Source organism: Trachypithecus francoisi, unplaced genomic scaffold (assembly GCF_009764315.1).
Source record: "Trachypithecus francoisi isolate TF-2019V2 unplaced genomic scaffold, Tfra_2.0 Lachesis_group12, whole genome shotgun sequence".
NCBI lineage: Eukaryota > Metazoa > Chordata > Mammalia > Primates > Cercopithecidae > Trachypithecus > Trachypithecus francoisi.
Genome location: NW_022681457.1, coordinates 71,224,016 through 71,233,115, shown reverse-complemented (window position 1 = coordinate 71,233,115; position 9,100 = coordinate 71,224,016). Strand labels below are relative to the sequence as shown.

The 9,100-nt window shown below is 59.0% G+C and overlaps 1 protein-coding gene across 1 annotated transcript in view; it reads right to left on the bottom strand.

The window, feature by feature from the left end:
- Nucleotides 1-519: 519 nt before the first annotated feature.
- The window catches only part of SLC1A7 (solute carrier family 1 member 7), a 54,432-nt gene continuing 45,851 nt past the window's right edge, over nucleotides 520-9,100 (bottom strand). Inside the window, 7 exon segments of the mRNA XM_033226330.1 lie at nucleotides 520-1,562; nucleotides 2,230-2,332; nucleotides 3,138-3,192; nucleotides 3,195-3,271; nucleotides 3,947-4,141; nucleotides 5,901-6,134; nucleotides 6,806-6,905. Of these exon segments, the coding sequence (XP_033082221.1) occupies nucleotides 1,344-1,562; nucleotides 2,230-2,332; nucleotides 3,138-3,192; nucleotides 3,195-3,271; nucleotides 3,947-4,141; nucleotides 5,901-6,134; nucleotides 6,806-6,905 (983 nt within the window). The 3' untranslated portion in view covers nucleotides 520-1,343.

Sequence of the window (9,100 nt, the reverse complement as noted above, 5' to 3'; positions counted from 1 at the left end):
CATCTGGAAATGTCCCTGGGCACGCCCCTCTCTAAAGCAAAGCATTCACCACAAGGAGCCAGACTGGGAAGGAAATGTGTTTCTTCTTTGGGGACCAATCTCAAGGCCCTGCCTGCAGAGCAGAGCCTAGACCACAGCAGAGAGGTCTGTCCACACTGGACAACGCCCAGCTGCCCTGTGGTTATTGAGATAGGCTCCTGGGTAGGCTAGCTTGTACTCTGTCTTCTGCATGTGACAGCTCAGACAGGACTGTCCTTACTGCAGCCACCAGGACAGACTCCTCTGCACTCTGGCTGCCCATACACTGGCAGGCCTGTCCACACACTGGCAGCCTGGACAGACCTGTCTATACTCCAGTTACATGGACAAGCCTGTTAGATTCTGGCCACCTGCATAGGCCTGTCCATATCCTGGCTGCCCAGACAGGCCCGTCTGCACTCTGGCTGCCTGTATTAATTAGCCCAGTAGCTAATATCATATTCGCTGGCTAGCATAAGGTGTTGAAGCCCACAATAAGTAAAAAACAAAATAACTTTATTTAGTCGACACTGAATTTGCAAACACAGAAAGGAATAGAAAACCTGACTCCACTTGGATGCACAGGCCTTTGGGGAGCTCTGACAGCAAGGCTCCATCGGCAGGTCCACCAGAGCATCCTGGCTGCGCCTCCCTCCCGGAGTCCTGGTTTGCCTACCTATCCCGTGGGAGGCTGACCTGGATGTGTCACAGGGGCCTTTCAACTCTAGTAAAGACATCTATCTCCACATCCAAGGAGCTTTGCAAGAGACACGTGGAGGGACAGGAGACTGGACGCACTGTGGCCTGGGGAAGGCAGTGGGGCTCGGCCCTGGGCTGCTCCCCTTGGGGAGAGCTATGTGGCTGAGGCCACCTGTTACGGGGTGGGGCCTGGGTCTGGACACAGCTACAGGCTGCCCTGTCCTCCAAGAGGAGAGGCGGGGCTTGAAAGATTTGAGTTAGTGTCTTGACCTTAACGTGAGACCTTGGACAAGTGTTTTCAGCTCTCAGGGCCTCAGCTCTGTCATCCAGAAAGTGGGGCCAGATAACCCCTGCCAGCTGCCCTCACCGGGCTCACACCGGGGAAACTGTCACAGCGGGGCCTCGGGCAATGCCGGGCCCATCACTCCCTGGTTGGGGCTCCCCAGTGCGGCCTTTCCCTTCTCTGAGATCCATTTTCTGTCAAGCGGGGTAAATTCCAGCCTCTCAAGGGTGAGAAGAATGTGTGGTCCTGGCCCCTGCCGGCTGCTCAGGAGGGTTGGAGAGTTGAGTTCCTGCCTCAGGACCCTGCCCCTGGAGGCCTCGCCTGCCCCTGCAGCTCCACAGGCTCAGACATTGGTCTCCAGCTCACTGATCTGGATGGTGCAGTGGTCCAGACTCACAGCGGGCGGCTCCTCGTGCTGCTCCACTTGAACGGGGACGTGGTGGGGGCAGGTGGGGCCCAGGGTGAGCTCGGAGGCCTCGGCCACACTCTTCACACAGCCATTCTGCTGGGCTGCCACAATCTCCTGGAGGCTCACTGGCTTGGTCTCACAGGGCAGCAGTTTCTGGTGAAGGGAAACAGGCCTTGGTAGCAGCAGGAGGGAACAAGGTTAGACACTAGGGAGGACTGAGGGCCAGTGGGGCAGAATGAGCTCAGGGCTAGGAACCACAAGATGGATTTTCCTACAGGCATGCTGTGTGACCTTGGCAGGTCACAGCCTCCCTGGGCTCCTGTTCCCCAGCTGTCCTGCCTCCCACTAGAGCTGCCTTAGTAGAGGAGGGGACTTAATCCACAGGGTCCAGCTGGGGAATCAGTGGCTCCCCTGCCTGACCTCAGCTTCTTCCCCATGATGTGGGGACAGCCTTCTCCATTTGCCTGTAGAAGGAGCCTGAAGCCCACACAGCCTGCACAAACCTACAAAGGCTCACATCGTGGCTAAACGGGACAGACCATCCCTACACTAGAGTGTAAGTTCCATGAGGGTGGGGAATTTTATCATATTTTGTTCCACTGTTCCTCCTGTGTCTGTATCAGCGCCAGCCACAGCGGGTGCTCGATAAATAGATGTTAGAGGAATTAGTCACCCTGTAACAGATGAGGAGACCGAGGCCCAGAGGCATGAAGGGAGGGATTGGCTGGAGGCTGCCCAGCTGGTTGGTGGAAGATCTAGTGCCCTGCCCACCCCGCCTGGCTCCACCCTCCTGGCGGCCTCTGGACCTCACTGCGCTCACCTCAGTGCCCGTGTCCCGAGCAAAATCCTTCCGACATATGTGGGCCATGATCCCCGCTGCCAGCGCATCACCCAGCACGTTAATCATGGTGCGGAAACGGTCCCTGGTGAGCCAAGGTGGGGGATGAGTGGTGGGCACTTGAAGGGGAGCTGGAAGAGGGCAGTGCTCAACCCACCACAGCACAGCACAGCACAGCCGGTGATCAGCTGTCATGCAAAGCCTGCAGCCAGATGGCTTCCTGGCTCCTCCCAAGCCCACCCTTTGGCATCATTGAAGCAGTTTCTTGTGGCTGTGGGTTCGACAGGTCCCCATGCTTAGAAGTGTCAGGCTTGGTTTAATCCTCTGCTGTTTCTCTCCTGACATTCTTTATAGGTTTTTTTGCTGTTTGTTTTTTGAGACAGAGTCTTACTCTGTCACTCAGGCCGGAGTGCAGTGGCGCCATCTTGGCTCACTGAAACCTCCATCTCCCGGGTTCAGGCAATTCTTTTGCCTCAGCCACCCAAGTAGCTGGGATTACAGACACATGTCACCACTCCCAGATAATTTTTTTTTTCTAATTTTTAGTAGAGATGGGGATCTTGCTATGTTGCCCAGGCTGGTCTTGAATTCCTGGGCTCAAGGAATCCTCCTGCCTTGGCCTCTAAAAGTGCTGGGACATATAGGCATGAGTCATCATACCTGGCCTTTACAGTTTTTGAACTGGGTTCCACATTTTCATTTTTGAACACTGGACTCCGCAAACTATGCAGCCAGGCCTGTGCTGATGAGTCGCACACTCCCATGGTGCCAGGCAGGGCAGTCCCCAGCCTTCTACCCTGGGGAAGATACTCAGCCCCTCACCCTGATCCCTGCTGACCCTGAAGTCAGCCTCTCCCAAAGCGCTAGAGCTGGAGATAAAGTCCACTCACAGAGCCCAGTCAACGGCAATGATGAGGGTGATGTCATCGGTGGGCAGTCCCACGAGGTGAGCACGATGACCATGGTGACGAGGCCGGCCTGGGGGATGCCGGCTGCCCCAATGCTGGCTGCAGTGGCTGTGATACTGCAGGGGGTGGGAAGGGGAAGAGGAGCAGCAGGAGGGGCGGGGTGCATTGTCAGGGTCTGGCTCCAAGGAAGAGGTGGAGTGTCAGGGCCTCTGGGACAGTCATTTGGGGTGGGGGGTGGGTAGGAATGCCACACCAGGAAGCTCTCAGGGACAAGTCCCTCCTCACAGTCCTGCAGCCCCATGGACCCCCATTCCTAGCCTCAGGAGAACCCCTGGGGGATGTGCAAACACCTGTGTCTGGAGCTGTGTCTCTGTGGGTTCCAGGAAGCTATATTGCTATGGAGCTGCCCAGGGACTCTGATTGACCACCACGTGGCTCTGCCTGCCTCCCTCTGGGGCCTGGCCTCCAGGGTCAGACCTGTGTGCTTGGCTAGCCTGTGAGGGCTCCGTCAGCCTCAGCCCCACCCCAGCACCCCTTCCTCGGCTCCTGCAGCACCGGCTTCCTCTCCGAGGTCCTGAATCCTTCCCTGGCCTCTGCTTGCCCTGTGCCCACCAGCAATGCCCTCCCTCCCAGCCTGTCCTCCAGGCTCGGAGCTCCCAGCCCTGGCCTCTGCCTGCCGTGCCCCAAGCCCAGGTTTGCTCATCTCAGAGACCCCTCAGGCCTCGGAGCCTGGGAATCCTCAAGGCCTCCAGCCCCCGCCCCATCCACACAGGTGCAGTGTCAGGGTGCACCTGATGGTGATGATCTGGCCAAAGTCCAGCTCGTAGTTGTTGACCTGGGCGATGAAGATGGCAGCCACGGCTTCATAGAGCGCAGTGCCGTCCATGTTGATGGTGGCACCCACGGGCAGCACGAAGCGCGCGATGCGCCGGTCAATGTGGTTGTTCTCCAGCAGGCACTTGAAGGTGATGGGCAGTGTGGCTGAGCTACGGTTAGAGGGGCCGGTGTCTGCCCAGCACCCTCTTCCAGGATGGCCAGGGCCTCCGTTGGGAAGCTCACCCCACCCCAGGCAGCCACCCCGCCAGGAGTGTTTGTGCTCCTGCAACACTGCTCCAGCAGGAGGGAAGGACCGCTGGCACTGCAGTGCTCTCACTTGGTTCTTCCTATGAGGGAGGTGTTTGGGTGCATTTTACAGATGAGGAAGCGGACGCCCAGAGGGCGGGGCTGACTCGTGTCACACTGCTGTGCCGAGGGATATGGAAGTCTGAGCAGCAGGGCCCTGGGCCAGGCTGCCTGGGCTTAGATTCCAGCCTCCTGTCAAGTGGCCCTGGCAAGTTCCTGAACCCTGTGCCTTAGCATCTTTGTCCCAAAAAGACCGGGGTCACAGAGCTACTAGGAGGATTAAACGACTACAGGCTTGGACAGCACCTGGCCCGTTGAACCCGCTCAGTCGATGGTGACCATGGCTATTATTGTTACTATGTGTGTCATGAGAGTTCCTAGTGGCAGTGCTGGGACTAAAACACAGGCCGGTGTGGCCCCCGAGGCTTCCTCTCTCCTGGGCCTCTGCCTGGAAGGCCAGTTCTACTCAGAGCCTCTCAGGAGCTCCAGACCTGTTGGGCTTGAGGCTGCGGTTCGTGCTGGCAGGAGATGGCCGGGGGCTGCTGGCTCTGGCAGGCTTGGCCCCTGGCATGGGAACTGGCATGTTTGCGGCTTTGTCCTGCCCCCTGACCCCTATCCTCAGGAAGGTGTTCCTGGCAATGGCTCCTGGGCTTTTCTTCACTGGAATCTGCTCCTCCTGAGTCCTGCAGGAGGTGAGTCTGCTGCCAAGGGTGGGTGTCATATGACTGCCGCGTACAGAGGCCTGCAGGGCATTTTACAGATGGAGAAGCTGAGGCCCAAGTGAGGGCTGGAGGGAAGAGTGAGGACTTCAGTGCCAGAAAGAGGTGGGTTAAGTTCCTGTGACTCCCTTAATGTGGAGCTCAGACACTTGCCATGGGGAGAGCCACCCTGCCTTCACAGCACTAAATGCTCCATGAGGGACCACTTCCTTCCTGACCCCTCTACCAACGACGTGGTTTGCACAACTCTAAATTCCCGAGGTCTCTGCATTGGGCTGTGGTTTGGGATCCTTGAGGCCAAGTGCTGGCTCACCTGGCCCAGCCTGGCAAGGAGGAGCTCAACCTCCACAGCAAACCCGTGAGCTGGAAGCTGGCATCTCCCCCAGTTTGTGCATGAGGAAAGCAATGCCCAGGCACAGCAAGTGTATGACAGAGCCATGGCTCAAATCAAGTCCCTGAGGTCTAGCAACATTGCCAAGGTTGTGACAGGGCACCCAGCCAGGACATCCCAGCAGCAGTGGACAGGCCCAGCTCCTAGAGCAACGCAGGGCCCAACTGCAGGAGAAGCGCCCTGTGGGGCAAAAGGCAGCATTGCTGATGTGATTTCCCACAGAATCCACTGCATTGTGTGTCTGCCCTGGCGCGGGAGCTGCCCCCACAGGGACTCAGTGAGCTTGAGGACTGGGGCCATCGGGGACCGGGAGGCCTCGAGAGAGGCCGAAAGTGTTCCCCCCGCCCCCGCCCCATCGGTCTTGTTACCCTAGCCCCAGCCATCCCCGTGTTTGTGAGGTGGGCCACACTGGTGCTTTGGTGGTTCTGTGGCTATGAACACATGATGACTGGCCAGACGGAGAGGACTCAGCCCCTCCCAGCTCCCCATCGTCCTGTGCGTCCCCGGGGCTACCTGGAGGAGGTGGCCAGCGCGATGAGCAGGGCCTGCAGGATGCCGCGGATGAAGACGATGGGGTTCTTCTTGGTGATGAAGAAGTAGAGCAGGGGCAGGATGAAGAGCCCGTGGAGCACCAGCCCGCACACAACGGTGACCGAGTAGAAGCCCAGCTTCTTGCCGACGGCCCTGGGGTCATCCATCTCCAGGATCTTGCCGGCGATGAGGAACACAATGCCGAAGGGGAAATACCTGGGGACGGCGGGGCAGCCAGGCTCAGGAACCAGGCAGGCAGGCACACCTCAGCCCCAGCCCTACATCGCTGTGCGGCCTTCTCCCTGAGCCTCCTTGGGCTCCTGCGAGGACAGAGCGAGACTGTACCAAGGTGCCCGGTCCAGGCTCAGCATATGGCGTCCTTCATACCGTTACCTCCACCGCCCCAGCCCCGGACAACCTCTGCCACTCCTTCCCCTGCCCTGCCTTCAGGAGGCCCCCATTTTAGGCCCAACAACACCAGAGCCTACACAGTGCGCCCGGGCAGGCCTACCTCTGTGTTCCCCACTGAGCTCCTGAACTCTGAACTCTGGACCAAGGAATAGCAGCTGGTTCTCACCACCAGCTTTCCTTTCTGCAGAAGCTGAGCTGATAAGTCTCCACGTGATGGAGAAACTGAGCCCAGGAGAGCAGCAGAGCCGGGCTGAGCTCTTAGACCAGGCTGGAAGGGGCAGGGGGCCCAGGGCTGGAGCCAGGCCTGGCTGGGGCTGGGGGACCCATGGAAACACATGTAGCTCTGGAGGCCCTGGCCCAGGGCTGAGCCTGGGCGCAGCTTTCTGCTCACTTTAGGGGAGAAGAGGGTGGGGTCATGTCTTCCCTCCATCCACCCAGGGTTGGCTGGGGTGAGGTGGGTAAATGAGGAGGCTTACCACACAGCCACTGCCACAATCTTCATGACCGACTCATTGAGGCACTGGCAGAAGCTGACCAGGGGGGCCCCGCTGTCACCCATGCGGCCCAGCATGATGCCTGCGGGTCACAGACACAAGAGCATGTCACGGATGCCCCATGCGGGGGTGCAGGCACACTGTGGTAAAGCAGGGACAGACCCACAGGCCCACATGGGTCTCAGCATGGCTGGCTTCCCAGCAGCCTTGATGCTCCAACACTCCCCCTCTCTCCTTCTCTCCCTCTCTCCTCCTCCACTCCACCATCGACCCCACAGTGCTCTCACGTCTTCCTCCTCTCTCACCTTCCTCCACGAAGCAGCCAATGTCATCTCCTCAAGATAAAAATGCTCCCTGCCAAGCGCACCCCGGCTTTGCTGTGCACTTAGGCCATGACAAGCTCCCCACTGCCTCACCCAGCTTGATGCCTCAGCCCTACTCGAGTGGGCCCTGCCTGCCCCTCCCTCCTTCTCCTGCCCATCTCACTGTGCCCTGGCACCACTGGCCTTCTTTAAGTTTCTGGAAGGAGGGAGTCCAGCTCTTCACTGCCTCAGGGCCTTTGCACAGGCTGTTTACAATGCCCCAGGCACTGGCTGCCCGCTCTCCAAACAGCTTGGAAGCCATCCCCACTCCCCTTTGCAAACGCCCACTTATTCTTCAGTATCTCACCTCTTAGGGCCTATTACAACATAACTGTCTGGGTTTTTCCCCGTCTCCTCTGCGAGGTTAGCTCAGCGAGAGCAAGAACTGCATCTCCTTAGCTGGAGCATGTTAGATGCACAGTGATCAATGGTGAGTGAGGACTAAAAGCCCTCCCTGATGCTCCTGGTACCTCCCCCAGCATTCCAGGCCTTCCTCCCCAGCTCGCATACACCAGGAAAGGGTGGTGTGGGAACAGCTCCGTGGGGTGAGCTCCATCAGGCCAGTCCTGAAACACGGACTGAGTGGCTGCCCTGGCTCCTGGTGAGACCGACGAGGGGAGCAGGGCACCCTCTGCAGCTGCCCTCTGAGGCCCACTGTCATGGTGCTGGGGCTCAGCCAGGGAGGCAGGGTGGGATTCAAACCATGGACTGTGGGACACCAGAGAAGGGCTCTTTCCCTGTCCTGAGAAGCCTGAGCCACACAGTCCTTGGAGCAGCTACCCTGTGGTAATGGGGTGAGGTGGGGGCCCTGCCAGGGTGGGTAGGAGAGGCTGGAGTTGGAGGTGACCCTGGGCCTACCCCTGTCCACCTGTCTTCCTGCCACCTGGCTGATGTGGAGCCAGATTCCCCTGCCGGCTCCACCCTCCCCAGGCTCCACCACCACCACGCACCGGCTTCCTGCCCCTCCTCAGGCTGATTTGGATTTTCCCAGGGGCATCCAAGGACTGGCTGCTGGGAGCCAGTGTGCATGGAACCCTGATGTGGTGAGGCGGCTCCCTGACGGCAGGGCCAGCGGGACCTTAGCACCAGCCATATCCCAGGGATAGGGTGGGGAAAGGAGGCTGGGTTGTGGGAACCAAAGAAAGCCCTGCTCGGAGCCGCTGTACAAGTGTGCTCACTCATACACGTGGGCAGACACTGGTATCTGTGCCAACAGGCACAGGCACCGGCACATGTGGGCATTGACAGGCACAGGCACAGGCACACACAGAAGCAGGTGCACACAGACACAGGCACAGAAAGACCAGGCACATGCTGATGCGGGGACGCAGGGATGCAGCTGCACACAGACGTGAGCACAGGCAGATGTGGGCACATGCAGGCATGAGCACACACAAACACAGGTGCACATAGACACAGGCACACATAAGCCAGGCGCACGCTGATGGGGGAACACAGGGATGCAGGTGCACGCGCACAGACACAGGCACAGACAGGCCAGGCACACGCTGATGCGGGGACACAGAGACACACGTGCACACAGACACAGGCACTGGCAGATGTGGACACACAAAGGCATGAGCACACACAAAGCCACACACTGCCTTGGTACACTCACACCACCTTGGTACACTCGTTACACTCACACTACCTCGGTGCACTCACACAACCCACCTCGGTACACTCACCCTGTCTCAGTACACTCACCCTGCCTCAATACACTCAAGACACCCCGCCTCGTTACACACAACCTGCCTCGGTACACTCACACAACCTGCCTCGGTACACTCACACACCCTGGCTCAATACACTCACACACCCCGCCTTGGTACACACACACAACTTGCCTCGGTACACTCAACAGCCTCGGTACACTCACACACCCCACCTCGTTACACTCACACACCCCACCTCG